The sequence below is a fragment of the Pelobates fuscus genome, chromosome 10, assembly GCF_036172605.1.
Source record: "Pelobates fuscus isolate aPelFus1 chromosome 10, aPelFus1.pri, whole genome shotgun sequence".
Lineage (NCBI taxonomy): Eukaryota > Metazoa > Chordata > Amphibia > Anura > Pelobatidae > Pelobates > Pelobates fuscus.
Genome location: NC_086326.1, coordinates 9819794 through 9840431, shown reverse-complemented (window position 1 = coordinate 9840431; position 20638 = coordinate 9819794). Strand labels below are relative to the sequence as shown.

Sequence of the window (20638 nt, the reverse complement as noted above, 5' to 3'; positions counted from 1 at the left end):
AACAATACAATATCTGTAAATAAAATCAGCAATTAAAACCCAGATAGTCAGCCTGTTGGATGGTGGTGAGAGTAAAGTGATTGTATTCTGAGACCAGAGTAAAAATCTTGTTGGATCCAGTATCGGTTACAGATCTAGAGAGAGAAAGCTAAAAGTGAACTGACTCTCCAACAAACACTCTGGGAGCTGTGCCGGAGGGATTAGAGCTGATCGCCTGATGAGTAAATATAGAATATTTCCAGTATTTTAAAGGGGCTCGAATGTGAGTATTGTGGCCCCTTAGAGATCCTAAAGTTTGCATAAATCTAAGGATCGCTGAAGACAACATTGCGTCCATTATTATCCTTCAATGGCATGGACTGGTGGTTCTTTGGAGCTTCATGAACGTCCTCTTTAGCTTCTCTTTTACGAACGTAAAAGAACGTAATTTGGCCATTGTTCGGTGCCTCAGTTGGAGTCTTGGAAGATTGTGGAACTCGGAAGCTGAGATCTAGGGTTTGGGTAGAAGGCAGATGTAGTGAGGGAGACCCTCTATAGAAATATTCTCTGGAATGCCTCTGGATCTTAAATTCCCCAAACGCTGCTCCCAGAAAGAAAGTACACAAGGGCTAGAGGCTGTGCCAGTCACATCTGCAGCTGGTAGAATCTTGGCAAAGTGGTTGGTTCTTCATTGCTGCAATGCTGCCAGTTGGTGTCACCACTTCCTCTCCACCTTCAAGAGGTTGACCAGTTCCTTGATATCTGCTTAGATGGAAGAAATGATTTTATCATTGGGGATAAAAGTACAGCTAAATGGATTCACTGTGAATGAATGTACAAGGAAGTATAAACATACAGAGTGTGAAAAAGTTTGAGCATGAAGTAATGTAAAGGATACAAATACGTTTATGTGTAATTCTAAATGTGTCCTCATCACCTGTTCACCTTTTTGCATTTTGTTACTACTTACAAAACCAATAGGAGAGGGTTTTTTGCCAGGAATGTATTCTTTGCCATTTCTGCTATTATAATATTTGAATGTTTCCTAATAAGGACGGAATAGATCGCAAAGGAACTCAAGTCATTCGAAGACTTCTTGGACTTTATTTTATTGTATTCTACTTCATTGTATTTTACATATTCTACAATATCTACTCTTTGCTCCCTTTTATACTAAGTCATTTATTTTATTAGTCTTTTCTATTTTGGCGGGCGTAGGGGGGTCCCCAGTTTCAGAGTTTGTCCCCTCGGTCTGCCTGCTCTATCACTTCCAGTGCTTGACCTTTGTTTTACTAGTAACAAGAAACATGGAGGAGTAATGTTCATTGTGAACACTTGTCTCATTGGTTGATTGTTTTAGGGATCTGCCAGGCATAACGATTAATAATATTTTCAAAGTAGACCTTTTGTGTTTTTATTTGAATTAATACAATACTTCATTAAAATCAGAACATATGTTATTTTAATTGGAATTGTCCTGTTATATGTACTGTTTTATATTTATCACTAAGGCAATTAAATTACAGTTTTTTTTATACACTGGATATTCTATCTAATGTCTGTGTTTAGTTAAAATGTTAGTTATAAGTGTTTAAAGAAACAGCATAGCGTTAGACAGACCAACTGAGAGATTTGCTTTCCTTTCTTCCCTCGCCGCAGTCATGCCCTTCCTCCCGGGCCGAGTTCTTTAATTGTGATGATCTCATCCAATGAAATGCTTTCTAATAATGGAAATACTAAGAGACTTGTGTGCATGCATTGCAAATCACTGTGCTGCTCCAATCAGCATCTCTACAAGGTAGCATTTAGTATCTCCATGCAGAACGTTGGTTGGATACGGGAGGGCTTGCAAAGGCTGCAGATAAGAGATCTGCAGCTTTCGCAAGATGATTCTAGATATAGCCCCAATGATTTCAAACCTTTATATAATTAAATGAATGTGTATTTTCATTGGGGGTATATGTACTAAGCCGTGGGGTGTCAATTCAAGCTGTAGTGGTTCTAGCATCGATAGTGTCCATTAAGCTTTTAGCTTTAGCTGATGTTGGTATGTGTAACTTGACAGAACTCTGAATAACAAACCTGCTGTTCGTGCAGGAATAGAAGTTAGACGCAAGGTAACTTCAGGCAGCAAAATCACACGTTTTCACATTATTTAAGGTCTTGTTTTTAAGAATGGAAATACGTTTTAGTCACAGCTGAAGGATAAGGATTAAAGAACGAGTTGGGGAACTGCAATCTATACATTCAATAAAGATTTTATATCTTTGATATTGGTACAATGTGCTTATTAGAACTGGAATTGTCAGTTTCACAGACGAATTACGAAATTAAAAAAAGCAAACAATAGACAAAACTATTTCATTTGTTTTATGACTGAAGATCTATCTGTGGCACCAAAAATACGATAATTGCTATAAAAATACGATAATTGCTATAAAAATAGAGATGGTTAATATAAAAATAGAGATGGTTGATGAAAAAAAAACATTGATTAGGGGACAGTCACTAAATATATTGATAGATCAAGTGAGAAGCAACCAATAGTGAGAAAGGAGGAGGAGCCATAAAATAAATCTGTGGTTATATAATATATACTCTATGTTTAATAAATATATAATCTATAAATAAAGAATTTTTAAGTTTCCTCCTTTTCTCCGTATTGGTTACTTTTTATCACTTGATCTGTGAACCACGAGTAGCGAAAACATCTCTGTGTATTGCAATATATATACATAATATTTATATTAGTATTGTTTATATTAGTAGTATTCATACTTATATTAATATTAGATATTATTAGTTTTATTTATATTAGTATCATTTATATTAGTATTGTTTATATTAGTATTATCAATATTTATATTAATATTATTTATAGCACTACTATTTATATTAGGCTGAACTTGATGGACGCAAGTCTCATTTCAGCTATGTACTATGTAACTATATATTATTTATATTATTATTATTACAGTTTATATTAGTATTATTAATATTTATATTAATATTGTTTATATTATTATTGATATTTATATTAGTATTATTAATATGTATATTAATATTATTAATAGTATTAATATTTATATTAGTATTATCAATATTTATATTAATATTATTTATAGCACTATTGTTTATATTAGGCTGAACTTGATGGACGCAAGTCTCTTTTCAGCTATGTACTATGTAACTATATATTATTGATATTTATATTAGTATTATTGATGTTTATATTAATATTATTTATATTAGTATTATTGATATTTATATTAGTATTATTGATGTTTATATTAATATTATTTATATTAGTATTATTGATATTTATATTATTATTATTTATATTAGTATTATTAATATTTATATTAGTATCATTGATATTTATATTAGTATTATTCATATTTATATTAATATTATTTATATTATTATTATTAACATTTATATTAGTATTATTAATATTTATATTAATATTATTTATATTAGTATTATTACAATTTATATTAGTATTAATAATATTTATATTAATATTATTTATATTATTATTAATATTTATATTAGTATTATTAATATTGTGCAGTGCACTAATTGGCCATTTTCATTTATCTTAATAGTTTTCCCTAAAACTGTTATGTGGATAAAACTTGTCCAAACCAAACACCACAAGGAAGAATCCCGAATTGACAGAAACAATAATAATTTTTTCTTCAGACAAATTGAATCTAACTAATCCATGTTTTCCGCTGTGCACTGTTTATTTATATAGCGGAAGGCTGTGTGCCTGGAGTTGTGGGTGGGGTTATCAACTTCCCACCCCACTTACCGCTGGGCGTTTTGCGTTCTTATGTATCAACACTGAACACATTTGTACATATTTCTATATTCATGAAACTGGACCAGTCTACACTGTGTTCACTGTAGCGGAGGATCTTGGTTAATGTAGTTTATAAATGCCCTTATGAACAGGTTAAGCCTTCACTGTGGGTATCCTACAATCAATATACAGTTAGTATACGTACATAAACAAGATGGAGTTTCTAAAAAGTGCAGTATAACAGATATTCTGTAAAATGGAATGTATACCATAGTGCAATACAGTAATGCAAATAAAATAAGGGATATACACACAATAAAATATCACTCACAAGCCTGGAGTCATAATCTCATATGACTCGGATGGTATGCGCCCTTGGACCATTACAGGATGTCCAGATCCTTCTTTCATACAGGATTCTGTTTGTTGTCACCTTTAACCAGCTTGACATCCAGACGTGGTCGCCCGACAAGTGCCCCCCAAAAAAGGGGATTTAGACTCTGGACTCTTTCTGCCTTAGTCCTGCTGTCTTGCTTCTGCGCAGTTCACAGTTCAGTTCTTATTTCTGCCTAATGTTTATTCTTGTATAATGTTTATACAGTTAGGTCCGTAAATATTTAGACACTGACAGACGTTTTGTTATTTTGGCTGTTTACCCAAATACATTCAAGATGCTGTTAATGAATATAGGCTTAAAGTCCAGTTTCACAGCTTTAATTTGAGGGTATTTACATCCGAATTAGAGGAAGGGTTTAGGAATTACAGCTCTTTAATATTTAGTCAATATGTAGACCCTCGTTTTAAAGAGACCAAAAGTAATTGGACAATTGCGCTGTTTCATGGACAGGTGTTGGCAATTCCTTCATCGTTTATTCATTAATGAAGCAGGTATACGGTCAGGAGTTGATCCCAGGTGTGGTAATCATTTGGAAGCTGTTGCTTTGAACCCACAACATGCAGTCAAAGTAGCTCTCAATAAAGGTAAAACAGGCCATTCTTAGGCTGCAAAAAAAAAAAAAAAAGAAGAAAAATCCATCATAGAGCTAGCAGGAACATTACTGGTGGCCAGATCAACAGTTTGGTACATACTGAGATAAAAAGCACTGGTGAGCTCTGCAATACAAAAAGGCCTGGACGTCCACAGAAGACAACAGTGGTGGATAATCGTAGGGTCCTTTCCATGGTAAGAAAAACCCCTTCCAAACATCCACCCAAGTGAAGAACACTCTCCAGGAGGTAGGTTTATCATTCTCCAAGTTTACCATAAAGATAGTGCCTCATGAGAGCAAACAAAGAGGGTTCACCACAAGGTGCAAACCATTCATAAGCCTCAAGATTAGAAAGGCCAGATTAGACTTTGCCAAAAAACATGATGAAAGAAAAAATTATGGAGAAGGCTTGGAATGGCTCATGATCTGAATCATACCATGGCCGAAGAAAAGCAGGACTTGAGTCTTTTAAGACAAATAAGTGGAATATTCTACGATGGCCACGTCAATCACCCAATCTGAACATGACCGCGCATGCATTTCACTTGCTGAAGACAAAACATAATGCAGAAAGACCCACGAACAAACAACAACTAAAGACAGCTGCAGTAAAGGTCAAAGCATTACAAAGGAGGAAACCCAGCGTTTGGTGATGGCAATGTGTTCCAGACTTCCAACAGTCAATGTCTGCAAAGGTTTCTCGACAAAGTATTAAAAACTAAAATTGTATTTATGTTTGTGTTAATTTGACCAATTCCATTTGAGCACCTGAATTAAGGGAACTATGTATGAAAATGGCTGCAATTCATATAAAATTACAAAGTATTTCATGCAATATTTTTGTCCAACCACCTTGGATTAAGGCTCAAAGTTTGCCCTTGAATTGCATCCTGGTTGCTACATTTCAAATCCATTGTTGCGGCTTACAGAGTCAAAATGATGAAAATGGTGTCAGTGTACAAAGATGTCCGGACCGAACTCTACCTCCTATAAATCCACACACAGTCTGCGAACATACAGAGGTTTTTTGTTGTTGATTATTTCCCCACTGTTCCAATGCTGAATTAGATGCTGATTTCACACAAGACAATGAATAAATCTGCCCTGATTCAGTCAGAATAAACATTTTCTACCAGATTTAGTTTTAGTAAATATGAGAATTGCAAATTTGGTCAGAATCCGTATTTTTTTTTACTGAATTCATCAATAATGTTTAGTAAATACCCTTGATAGCGTTGTGTTCTGCGTGATGTTTGTGAGTGGAGCATTACAATTTACATTCCGAGCTAACGTGTATTGGGGCAGCCATCTTGTAGGAGGAGCAAGTGAATCTAATTTAGTATATTTTCTTGACCATTACTTTTGCTGCGCTTTTTACCGACACAATGAAAATATTTCAAACATAAAAAGAATATCATGCGCATAGTTTGCAGATAAACGTTCCACTATATAGTAATAAAATAACAATAATACAGTGATTTGTTTTTCCTCATAACAGCACAAAACAGAGCATAAAGTGTCAATCAAACACAATGTTCCCTCTAATGTTTTCCTGTTCCAGAATTTTGTGCGCTCAATGTTTGTTGCGAATGTAAATCTGTCATTGATTCTCGATAATAATTCCAGATATTATTTTTAAACCTTTGCCCCTCTAATTTAAGACTATGTCCTCTTGTTGTGGTAGTTTTTCTTCTTTTAAATATAGTCTCCTCCTTTACTGTGTTGATTCCCTTTATGTATTTAAATGTTTCTATCATATCCCCCCGTCTCGTCTTTCCTCCAAGCTATACATGTTAAGATCCTTTTTCAAGAAAAAGGCTTCTTTAATTCTGAACAAATGTGTTTAAAATATTAAAACACTAAAACAAATAAACAATGAACAAGTAGCAAATATAAAAGTCCAAAGTCAGTGTGTAAACTTGTAGAGGTAGAAGCCAAATCCCATAGAGGAGTCTTTTCGCCCTTGTCTTTAGGGATACCAGATCAAATGTTTTTTGGGAACCATATAGATATACAAAATAAATTAAAGAAGAAAGCCAATATGTTCCAATATTTTGTGGTACTTTTTAAGTGCAAGTCTTATACGGTCCTACTCACGTTTTATAGAGCTAAGACCAGCTCTAGTATGATGAGCGTACAGTGGTAGAATCCCCACTTGTAGAATACTTGTAGTAGTGTAGTGCAATTTTCACAGTAGTATAGGGACCATGATCCCAAAAATGACCAAAAATTACAATAATAGTGCTCTTTGTGTACACTAAACCAGCAGTAATAAATATAAATAAATGTACTCACATTTAATGGAGCAGACACACCGCTCAATGAATAAGGCATGAGTTGTATAATCCCAACCTAGAATTCTTTCGTGAGATCCTCTCTGGAGTCATGAACAGGATGCCAGGCTAAAATAAAAAAGCAATAGAAAAGGAAAATGGCACAATCACAGTATAAAAGTAGCACAAATCACTTTAATTAGAATGCTTTAAAAATCCACAGCATGTCTCACCACATAGGGCTTTATCAAGTGGAAGCCATAGAAAGCAATATGGAGCCACTGTGCAGACAAGGGAACACACAATTAACATTTTACCAGAAACTATCTCCAGCTTGTTGCCTATATACTTCGCCATAATGTTTCAGCCCCACCTTCACCACAGTAAATGGCAATTATTCCATAAAACAAATTGACCTTTCATTCAGCCAAATGATAATATTGGTAGCTTGTTGACTGTATTTGGGCAAGCATGTTCATTCTCCAACTTGGGCAGAAACAGTGCACGAAGTGCAATAAATGGTGATATACGCATAATAGATGCTTCTTACACTTAAATCAAATTCAGCTGACACAATTATATGGCAAACATTATATGGAGAAGAGGAGAGATCTCTTGTCACCATAGAACTTGCAAAAGGAGCTCTTTGCTCAATAAATGGTGATACATTCGTGCCACTTAAACACAAAAATTAATCTTGATAAGATGGGTAATGTCCAAAGCATGCAGGAGAAACCAACAAGTCAATTCAGCAGACACCAATAGAATGTATTATTTGGAGAAATGCCACCCATAGATTTTTCAAGAGGAACTCTTTGCCAAATAAATGGTGTTATATACATTAATGCATAATGAACACACAGATTCACACTCTCAATGATAAACACACAATTTGACAATGAAACACACACACTGACAGGCACATTCACTGACAGACACACATTCACTGACTGATACAAACTGACAGACACACACTGACAGTCAGAAACACTGACTGACAAACACACAGACTCACACTCTAAATGCTAAACACACAATCTCATTGTTTTGAAACACACACAATGACAGACACATTCACTGACAGAAACACATATTGACAGACAACTTCACTGACAGACACATTCACTGACAGACACACCCACTGACTGATACACACTGACAGACAGAAACACTGACTGACAAACACACTGACACACACTCTCAATGATACACAATCTCACTGGTTTGACACACATACACTGACAGACACATTCACTGAAAGAAACACACATCGAGAGACACATTGATACAGTGCTGCGGAATTTGTTGGCGCTTTATAAATAATATTAATAATAGACACAGAAAGACACACATTTCCTGACTGACAAGCACTCACTGACAAACACACTGACACACACACTTTCAAATACAGACACACAATGTCACTGATTTGAAACACTCACTGACAGACACACACTCACTGACAGACACACTCACTGTAATCTCCCCCCCCCCCCCCCCATTGTGCCCCCCATAAAGATGTGGTGGCTTTGGCGGCGGTTGAAAACTATAACAAATTAATAATACTTTTTTAAATAAAACATTTTTTTATAAACGGACTGAAAAACTGTGTGCACAACACATTTCTCTGTGTGCACTTCCTCAAAAATGTGTGTAAGCACTCATGTGCGCACAGTAGGAACAGTGATCAAGCACAATAACCACTACAGTCCACAGACGGTCTCAGTCAATTAATTTTGTTCAAAGTTGGACAGATCTGTTTTTGCTAATGATTGATTATTGATATTTGAATAGGGAGCGGGACATTGGGCAGCTAGAGGATCCAGATACGTGTCAAACCATTTGAAAATGTAGTAGTGGTTATGGTCTATTAATATAAAACTGTTTTAGGGGAAATTTCGCTTTAACATTTTACTCTTTGACGCAAGAAGAGATAAACAGTCCTGATATTTTTGCAAGAACCTTAAAATGGGACACAAAGTAAAATTTAACAAACTATTTGAAAAACATATCATAGACACTGAGGACAACCCTGAGGATTTTCCCCTTAAGTTACAGACACGAGAAGCAAGAGGGAATCATTGGGTCCGAGGTTTCACAGACAAAAAATGTCTTTTACTAATAATGCTGTAACAATGGTGTTTAATTTTCCATGTAACTAAATAGATCCTGTCTCCCTGCTTTAGATATGGCACAAGGCTTGCTTCCACTGCGAGATTTGCAAGATGATCCTCACAGTCAATAACTTTGTGAGCTTCCAGAAGAGGCCGTACTGCCAGGCGTAAGTATTTATACTTCAGGGGGTTTAATGCAAGGTGTTCCAGGTGACGGGTTTATTGAAATGTTCCCTATTTGATGTGGTGCCTTCCTGGGGATTGAAACTGGAGAAAACCTCAGCTTTTATCCCTAGTTTGGGGTAAAAATGTAGAAGTCTAACCAAAAGATTTTCTGCCATAATATTCTCATTAATTGTGGCCATTTGAGATATTCACCTTATTCCCAAGAAATATCTCTCCTTATCACCAATAATGTTTCTGAAATTTCGCTAGGGTAGGTTGATTTATTGGGGAAAAACAGAGGCTTGCATTCATAGACCGTCTACAAAACGATCTCAGATTTAAACGATAGCTGGACCAATGAGAGCGTGATGTGGTATTTAGTGAACTCGATATCTACTATTTTGGAAGGGTGAATTATTATTAGAGACCTCCATTCATTTTCCATTGTCAGCACTAACGAGCCCCTTAACCCCTTAAGGACACATGACATGTGTGACATGTCATGATTCCCTTTTATTCCAGAAATTTGGTCCTTAAGGGGTTAAAGAAGTAGGATGCTTGGACTGGCCGACAAGGAACATTTGTTTCAAGTTAAATCACCATACGAAACCTATCTCGCGGCATCTCTCCAGACCTCGGAATGGTTATCTCAATACTCAGAGTGCACAGAGGGGTCAGACGTCCTGGGTTTTACAGGAGCAATGAGGCTAATGTCATTAAACCAAATCGTGATCATGATTTAATGAAATTAAATAATTTCCATGAGCAATAGTTAGTTTCCTAGATTTAAAAGTAATATTTATAAGTTTGGCAGACAAATTCCGGGTAAGTAAAATAAATTATTTCTTAATTTAAGACATTAGGCAGGCTGCGGCAGGTCACTAGAGCCTAACCCTCTGCTGCCGCTCAGTGCGTTGGAATGTTGCCATGGTAACCTGTAGCAATGCTCTGAATCAGGCAGAAGCACCAGGTTGTGATAGAGAGGTGCGAATACATGCGCCCGTTCATCTTGAGCAGGTACTCCAGATCAGAAATAGTACCATTTGGTTCTGGCAGTCTCACATGGCATGCGGAGGCACCTCGCATGCCATCGATTTCCCGCCCTGCAATTGAAGGTCTTAGTTACTGTCACTATAATCTGGATTTATGATCTGATCAAAACATTATGGATAAATGTAATCAAAGTCCTGCACTATGTTTTTAATCTTGAACGCCAGTAGCTAAAATGGTGGTAACGCATCATTAAATCTGCAGAGTCCAAGCAGCTAACCTTGTAGATATTTCTCTAGCCACTCAGATTTCTCTAGCCACCCAATGAAGCCACCAGGAGACCTTGTGCAAGTTACCAATGGTTTCAGCAGAACTCAGCAAGCTCGGTACCAACCAGCTGTCCAAACTGGGCGCTGCTAAGATCGTTAGACAAGAAATACTAATGAAAAAAGTACCTTGTAACAAATCATTTACTATCATTTTATTTACTTTGTAGACACAACCCAAAGAACAACGTATTTACCAGTGTGTACGAGACACCAGTAAATATTCATGTCAAGAAACAGACGCAAGCGCTCAGTGAGGTAAGTTATTTTACTGTGCATGCAGTCTCTCTGTTATGAAGGTAGGTACCAGGACTAATTAATGGGAAGGCAATTACCATCACTGATTAATAAGAAGGTCATTACCAGGTGTAATTAATGGGGAGGCAATTATCCAGACTAATTAATTGTATGGAAATTACCATCACAAATTAATGGTAAGGTAATTATCAAGACTAATTGGAAGGCAGTTATTTGGATTAATTAATGGGAAGGTGGTTATCAGGACTAATTAATGGGAAAGCAATTATTAGGACTAATTAATAAGAGCATAGTTATTAGGACTAATTAATGGGAAGGTATAGGGGGAGAAGGCTCACCACAAGCTTATAAAAATGTATCATTTATTTATTATTCATTTCTTTCTTTTACTGAATGGGTGGTGACAATGCAGACTGAGCGTCATGAGAATGTCATTCCAGAGCAGCCAGAATGCCATTGGTTGCCCATTCCAGAGCTGTCGGCTGTTCCGGTATCCCATCCGGTTCTTTAGACAGCTGAAATGCTGCCCTTTAGACCATAAGCTTAGACACAATAAAATAACTGAGTTTAAACAACATCCCCGCCCTCGAGCCCCCAATCTGAGGAACAACCGTGTTCCAGTACATTCTGGATATTAGCACGCATTCTATTTCTGTTCATGGCTGCGGACCTTGTTATTTGGAGACATGAGACTCGATGCCTCTGAAACAGATTATCTTCCTCTCTGACTATTGCACCTGTTACTTCCATCAGCTGTCAGTGTGCACACATAGTTACACAACATCTCCTCTGTACCCGATAAACATGTCACCGTTTTATACAATATGGAAAATATACCCTGAAACAATACCGCTTCTCCCCCTCCATGGGGTGCAGGGTTTAGTGTTATTTAAATAGGGCCCTGGAGGTGCCCAGTATCCTAGACCGTAAAGGGCAACCAGATGGGCCATTTAGGTTTAATCACATAGTCCATTAAACCATTAGTAAGGGGTCCGTTAGTCCCCCTCCCCCCAATATGATCCCATCTACCCCCTCACACTAATTGATAGTAGGGGGGGGGGAGGTCCCGTTAATCAAAAATGAAATTTAATAAACTGTAAAAATAATTTATTCGGAGGAATTGATAGAGATTTCCTTTTATTCATGTCTTCCTTATACAAACTGCGTTATACTCTGACATGACTTATTCAATCAAAATTACTAAATAATTGCACAAAGCCAATGGAAGTAATTAAAAACATTTTTTAAAAAGTGTTTTTAATCTTCGCCCTCGCAGGCCGGCGCAGTGTCTAAGGTGCCCGGGAACATGTACAGTGATTTCCAAATTATAATCCTGTACATGTACAATATTATCTATTAGTTACTATGGAAACACAACCCTTTACTAACTGGAACAGCAGCAAAGTTATAGCCGTTAGTAAATAGCTTAACTTGTGCCACTCAGTGTTGGCTAAGCACAGTTTATCACATTTTGAGTAAAACTTTAGCTGATTTGGGGAATGTTTGCAATTCAGCTAATTTAATTTGAATTTCCTACCAATTGCACTTTATTGAATAAGCTTGTTTGAATTCAATCCGACATGTCTTTACAGATCAAGTATCGAGAAGAGGGGGAAAAGTTCAAATCAGTTTTTAATTGGGACATGAAGCCCAGAGAGATCGAGCATGACAGCAAAGTAGAAAAAATCCTCAGCCAGGTAATTTCCTTCACTGTCTGCCACTAGCTGCAACGAATTACTAAATCTAACTGCCACAAATTACCACAAACTAACTTCCACTAACTGCCACAAATTTCCACAAACTAACTTCCACTAACTGCCACAAATTACCACAAACTAACTTCCACTAACTGCCACAAATTACCACAAACTAACTTCCACTAACTGCCACAAATTTCCACAAACTAACTTCCACTAACTGCCACAAATTACCACAAACTAACTTCCACTAGCTGCCACGAATTACCACAAACTAACTTCCACTAACTGCCACAAATTACCACAAACTAACTTCCACTAACTGCCACAAATTTCCACAAACTAACTTCCACTAACTGCCACAAATTACCACAAACTAACTTCCACTAACTGCCACAAATTTCCACAAACTAACTTCCACTAACTGCCACAAATTACCACAAACTAACTTCCACTAACTGCCACAAATTACCACAAACTAACTTCCACTAACTGCCACAAATTTCCACAAACTAACTTCCACTAACTGCCACAAATTACCACAAACTAACTTCCACTAGCTGCCACGAATTACCACAAACTAACTTCCACTAACTGCCACAAATTACCACAAACTAACTTCCACTAACTGCCACAAATTACCACAAACTAACTTCCACTAACTGCCACAAATTACCACAAACTAACTTCCACTAGCTGCCACGAATTACCACAAACTAACTTCCACTAACTGCCACAAATTACCACAAACTAACTTCCACTAACTGCCACAAATTACCACAAACTAACTTCCACTAGCTGCCACGAATTACCACAAACTAACTTCCACTAACTGCCACAAATTACCACAAACTAACTTCCACTAACTGCCACAACTTACCACAAACTAACTTCCACTAGCTGCCAAGAATCACCACAAACTAACTTCCACTAACTGCCACAAATTACCACAAACTAACTTCCACTAACTGCCACAAATTACCACAAACTAACTTGGACTAACTGCCACAAATTACCACAAACTAACTTCTACTAACTGCCAGGAATTATGTAATGTCCCCATTTAGTAATATCCTATTATTTTATTAAACACATGTGATAATTCCCATTTAATAAAGCCATTCTATTTTCCTACAGACACTATCTTTTTTGTATGTTTATACCCACGCAGCTTGCCATGTTTATTTTATATTGCCCACCGCATTTCACTGCCTAAAGGTTGTGTGTCTTTGTAGAAAGCTTTCGAAGATGTCAAATCTTGGTACTCTCAGACGGACCGAGAATTGGTACAAGTGTCTCAGACTGAAAAGTCCCTCAGTGATGTAAGAACTTCAATATGTCTATATTGTTTTTATTTGAAATCACACTTTTATTTTCCCTCGTCTTTGTTAGATTTGCTCTTCTAGACCCTTCCCAAAGCGAATCTCATTCCCATGAGTCCCGGCGGTGACGGCACAATGTTAACATGTTGTGTCTGTTTTGCTTGTATCGTCTTTTAGATGAAATACACCGAAGAATATGAAGAGCAGATAAGGAAAGGCAGCTTCCCTGCGATGATCACACCTGCTTACCAAACCGCAAGAAAAGCCAATAACTTGGCAAGCACCGTACGTTATTCACACGCATGGCACGGAGAACTCTACAAAGGACTTCCTCACTTACACTGCTAAAAAAAATCACTAAACTTATTTTATTTCTTTAATTGAAGCGAACGTTTACATTTCTCTGAAATCCAGACCTTTATTTTGTGTTCATTAGATAAAGTCCTTGGTTCTATCCATTAGACTGGGGATCCATTCCTCAATGGTAAAGGTAGCTCAGTGATACAGTCAAACATTTTAATATAATAATTATTCAAATATATTCTAAGACAGAAACAGGTCTGAGTTTATCCTTCAGGCACTCGGATAATCTATAGTCCGGACATACAGAGGCATTAATACTGGCTTTGTTCCATAATTTGTACAAAACCTTTTTACTGAAAAAGGCAATATAATAGGATACCATCTTTATTATTATTTAGCATTTAATTTAACAGCCTGTTATTTGACCTGTGTCCTTATAGGTGGGGTACAAGCGAGGACACGAGGAGCGCCTCTCACAATATACCAGAGTTGTGGACACTAAAGATATTTTACACGCCAAGGCAGGAGCGCAGCTTCACAGTGATGTAAGTAGGAAAATGATGTCATACTATACGCGCAATCTGTTTACCAGGGGTCCCAAACACCCCTCATATCTGTCCCCTAGTTTATTGAACCCACAGATTACCACGGTCTCGAAATAACAATCCCAAACAACAGCGATAATCATTACTAAATATAAGGAAACATTTTTTAACAATTTCAATAATGTTACCAAGTCGAGGAATACATTTACTTCACAATTGGGCAAAAATGATATTCCAGGTATCAACTACACTTTCTATATCACTGTTAGCCTTTACTGCTCCCACTGGAAGGCTATTCCAGGTATCTACTAACCTTTCTATATCACGGTTAGCCTCTACTGCTCCCACTGGGAGGCTATTCCAGGTATCTACTACCCTTTCTGTATCACTGTTACTGCTCCCACTGGAAGGCTTTTCCAAGTATCTACTAACCTTTCTGTATCACTGTTACTGCTCCCACTGGAAGGCTTTTCCAAGTATCTACTAACCTTTCTGTATCACTGTTACTGCTCCCACTGGAAGGCTATTCCAGGTATCTACTACCTTTTCTATATCACTGTTACTGCCCCTACTGGAAGGCTATTCCAGGTATCTACTACCCTTTCTATATCACTGTTACTGCTCCCACTGGAAGGCTATTCCAGGTATCTACTACCCTTTCTATATCACTGTTACTGCTCCCACTGGAAGGCTATTCCAGGTATCTACTACCCTTTCTATATCACTGTTACTGCCCCCACTGGAAGGCTATTCCAGATATCTACTACCCTTTCTATATCACTGTTACTGCTTCCACTGGAATGCTATTCCAGGTATCTACTACCTTTCTATATCACTGTTACTGCTCCCACTGGAAGGCTATTCCAGGTATCTACTACCCTTTCTATAGCACTGTTACTGCTTCCACTGGAATGCTATTCCAGGTATCTACTACCCTTTTTATATCACTGTGACTACTCCCACTGGAAGGCTATTACAGGTATCTACTACCCTTTCTATATCACTGTTACCGCTCCCACTGGAAGGCTATTCCAGGTATCTACTACCTCTTTTTATATCACTGTTACCGCTCCCACTGGAAGGCTATTCCAGGTATCTACTACCCTTTCTATATCACTGTTACTGCTCCCACTGGAAGGCTATTCCAGGTATCTATTACCCTTTCTATATCACTGTTACTGCCCCCACTGGAAGGCTATTCCAGGTATCTACTATCCTTTCTGTATCACTGTTACTGCTCCCACTGGAAGGCGATTCCAGGTACCTACTACCCTTTCTATATCACTGTTACTGCTCCCACTGGAAGGCTATTCCAGGTATCTACTACCCTTTCTATATCACTGTTACTGCTCCCACTGGAAGGCTATTCCAGGTATCTTCTACCCTTTCTATATCACTGTTACTGCTCCCACTGGAAGGCTATTCCAGATATCTACTATCCTTTCTATATCACTGTTACTGCTCCCACTGGAAGGCTATTCCAGGTATCTACCAACCATTCTATATCACTGTTGCTGCTTCCACTGGAAGGCTATTCCAGGTATCTACTACCCTTTCTATATCACTGTTACTGCTCCCACCGGAAGGCTATTCCAGGTATCTACTACCGTTTCTGTATTACTGTTACTGCTCCCACTGGAAGGCGATTCCAGGTATCTACTACCCTTTCTATATCACTGTTACTGCTCCCACTGGAAGGCTATTCCAGATATCTACTACCCTTTCTATATCACTGTTACTGCTCCCACTGGAAGGCTATTCCAGATATCTACTACCCTTTCTATATCACTGTTACTGCTCCCACTGGAAGGCTATTCCAGGTATCTACCAACCATTCTATATCACTGTTGCTGCTTCCACTGGGGGGCTATAGCAGATATCTACTATCCTTTCTATATCACTGTTACTGCTCCCACTGGAAGGCTATTCCAGGTATCTACTACCCTTTCTATATCACTGTTACTGCTTCCACTGGAATGCTATTCCAGGTATCTACTACCCTTTATATATCACTGTTACTGCTACCACTGGAAGGCTATTCCAGGTATCTACTACCCTTTCTATATCACTGTTACTGTGTAGCGGAGAGCTGATTTCTCGCAGCTATTCTCCACTTTAGATCCAAGGAGGGCTCAGGAACAAGTCATTAGTAAATCCACAGCAGAGTTTCCAGCAGGTAAAAAGGTACAGCAAAATCCCCACAGCACTCCCAATAACTGGACGACACACAGTTTCAGGAGTAGAACTGACAATCGTTTATTCCAAGGTTTCTTATAAAGCCTGCTCCCATGATAGGGAGGGAACTACAGTAATTATGACAGTAACCAATGCAGTGCTTGTTACCTCCCACACATCTCCTCCCCTCAGAGTGAGTCATAATCCCCTTAACTTGTACAGTACTTTACCCCAAACTTGGATGTACCCCTAAACCATCACATATCCTTAATATTAGGGTACCGCTAGGTAGCCCTGATCTGGGTGAATAGAATATCCAAAATTCACCCAGATCGGACCAGTGGTTCGGCAGTTACAGGCAGGTGAAGTTTGACCGACCGCACATGAGTTGGTATCCGAAAAGGGTTCCATGAGAATGGGCCCTGCGGTCGGTCTCCGTTCGGCAGTTAAAACAGACATTTATAATTGCCATCCATACTTTAATTCACCTAGATAGTGATTCCCTCATTCGGTACTTTGTAACTACCGAATGGGGATTCGTTAGGTCTCTCCGTTCGGCAGTTACGGAGCTCTGGAGGTCTCAGCGGTGTTTGGTTGTTTGAGTGTCCGATTTGAGTTCCAGACACTCGACGACAAAACACCGCTGAGATTTTCATGCGTAAGATGGCCGCCGCCACGTGTACGCATGCCGAATGGCGGCCACCCAGACACACTGTTAATGAGCCGGTTAACTTGCGGTTTGGAGAGAATGTGAACCTTAATTGCTGGCACACTTCTCTCCGGGGTGGTCTCTCCGTTCGGTAGTTTCCATAAGTATATAGTACGGATGGAAACTACCGAATAACATACAATTCACATATTACATAGGCGAATAGCAATTTCAACATAGGTAAAAATATAAGGAATACAGTCACACAGGCATTTTGCAGGACAGGCTTACTGCGTTCCGCTACATACTGCTCCCACTGGAAGGGTATTCCGGGCATCTACTACTTTTCTGTAAAGTAGTATTTCCTGTCCTTCAATCCATGTACTATGAAGTGTCTCCTTGCTACATTGAGTCCTGTGTCATTGATACGATGTATCGGTGTTATTGCCGGGAAGCGGGTGATCAGATACTTGTTTTGTGAAGGGATTTGCTTAGCACTGCTTCTAGTAAATCTCTATTTCATGGTGTTTCTATGCAGCCCGCACTCCAGATCTTCAAACCCCCTGATTAATGATCTCCTAATCCCACTAATTGTCTCTATTTTCAGGTGAAATACACAGAGGATTATGAAGAGCAGCGAGGGAAAGGCAGCTTCCCAGCAATGGTCACCCCGGGCTATCAAATCGCCAAGAGGGCTAATGAGCTGGCTAGCGATGTAAGTCTAACCTGCCAACAGTGGGCATAGTCAAATGTCCAATAACAGGTTATTTACTAACGTGACACTTCGCAGAGAATTCAAAGTGTATTCAAAGTCAATTTCAAATTAAGGCGAAAATAGCTGCATTTGAAAAATTCTCCAAGTTATCTGAGCTTCCAGTTCGCCTAATTTGGTCTAAAATTTGAAATCACTTTGATTTCCTGAAGATTCTCACTTTAGTGAATAATCTTTAAAATAGAACATAATTCACGAGATACTTTAAACTGGCGCATGCCATTATGTCGTTACAGTTTGGGGGTTCCTTGGTGTACCCCATACTGTAGTCTTGCTCATACAATGATATGCACTATAACTCCCACAACACACAGCCAGCTTGCGTCTGACTGATGGGTGTAATAGGACACCTAAGTTGCTGATCTCCAAGCTGTCATGCTTAGTACCCCTAAATACTAGTCCCTTGAACCCCAATATAAATTTGCATATCGTCCCTCACATTTTATGAGCCTATGTCTTGAAAGTTCCCTGGAGTTTGTGCTGACTGAAGGGGCAGCTGAACTCAACAGCGACCCCCTGAGGCGAGTGCTGTCTCCTACATCCCCAATCGTTGGCTGCAGAGTCAGGAACAACAAAATAACTCAGTTTCTAAAGGGAGAATGGACATGTTTTGTCTCTGGTTCCTGGCACACCATCGAAGTGTAAATAATCAATTATTTAAAGGGCCCCTCCATGCAAACGGTGTGCTTATTGTAAAAATAACCTTTTATCTGATAACCAATTAACATAAAATTAACCGGGCGCTAAATGTAAACTTTTAACGAGCACTGGGATCCCACCCGTACCTTATCCCCTCTGTATTGTATACAGGGTAATACTGCGGCATGGAATGCCTGAGAGCCTGTTATAGACCGCTCTGGGTGTTTCCTGGAATCGTGTTACCAGCGCTCTGACTGTGATGGCATTTAATGTTACTGCTGCTAAAGGGTTAAAAAAAGTCACACTTTTCCACTGTATTCTTTTTGTTAATCATATAATTTATTAAAACGAGGGAGGAATCGGCAATTAAACACTGAATAAACCTCTTGTACATCCTGCATTCAGTGAGCGTTAAACAAACAATTATTATATATTAATATTAATATAAAATGTTCACACTGTGCTATTGACAGATTCTGCGATGTTGGTATCGAGGCAGGAATACCGTTTTGTATGACAAATATATGTAAAACTGTGTCTGTGGTGCCGTGACGTGTAAGTACAGCTACCGCAGGACACTTTACTACACAAGCCAATAGCAGCCTACAGACAGGCTCTGTTCCATATTATTATTATTATATTTATACCAATGGGATCCCTTGCATACACCGTGTCAGGAGTGAAGGTGTTAACTTGTCATAGACAGACAATTATCTGGTACTAGCAGTATGGGTGCAGCAGGTAGGTGTCTCTTACTGTGCTCCTGGGAAAGTATTTTAGGCAGTCGCTTAGTGGCCTTATATAAACTTCAGTCTTGATTAAGACCCAAATGCTGAGTGTATAAACTATGGTGGATCCAAACCGCTTTCTTTTGCTCCGATCCTATTTACTATGCATCTCTCGCATGGCCAGGGTCCCCGTTAGTAAGATTTTTCTGTAATCCCCCTTCACATGTTAAATTTATTCACACAGAGCGGCGCTTGCAGACGAGTAATTATTACAGCGATATAAAGAGACGCTCTATAGGAATATGTACGCTGACTGTGCTCTGAAGCCAATTAGCCGAGGATTGGAAGTGGGTTGCAAGGACACTATTTAATTCTAGTTCTGCTAATAACGAGGGGCAGACTCTGTTTTGTTATCACCATTATTCTGAGCAGGTTCCCTTTAGAGAACAGAGTTTATCATGTGGACTCCCAGGGAGAGAGCCGTCTAACAGATTTCTTACATTTTTAATTTTATTTATGACGGCACGTTTATCAAGCCTGAAAAGTTTCAAAGAGCTTGTCTAATTTCCCCGTGCCCTGTACTGCGCAATTAATAGAATCCCCCAAATACCTTCCCTTGGGGTACAACATCTGGCTTGATATTATGTTCCAAACTAACGCGCCATCAATGAGACCAACACAACACATCATGAAAACGAATTCTAAATGTTTAACTCTTCAGGCACCTGACAGTCAGGCATTGCTTGTTGTCCTTAGGTACATGAAAAGTTAATAAAGAAATCCGCTATATGTCTTTAAATGTACACTTAAAATAAAAAATACCGCTTAACTCCGAAAAGCGTGATATATATATAAACAAGACAGCAAACAGGAGTGTGGTGACTACACGAAAAAGTTGAGTATAAT

General features: G+C 38.4%; 1 protein-coding gene across 1 annotated transcript in view; it reads left to right on the top strand.

Moving 5' to 3' along the window:
- Positions 1–20638, top strand: part of NRAP (nebulin related anchoring protein) — a 77878-nt gene that overhangs the window by 523 nt on the left and 56717 nt on the right. The window contains exons 2-8 of the mRNA XM_063434368.1: positions 9236–9330; positions 10815–10902; positions 12495–12599; positions 13835–13921; positions 14099–14206; positions 14665–14769; positions 18201–18308. Coding sequence (XP_063290438.1) covers positions 9236–9330; positions 10815–10902; positions 12495–12599; positions 13835–13921; positions 14099–14206; positions 14665–14769; positions 18201–18308 — 696 coding nt within the window. The remainder of the gene's footprint in view (positions 1–9235; positions 9331–10814; positions 10903–12494; positions 12600–13834; positions 13922–14098; positions 14207–14664; positions 14770–18200; positions 18309–20638) is intronic.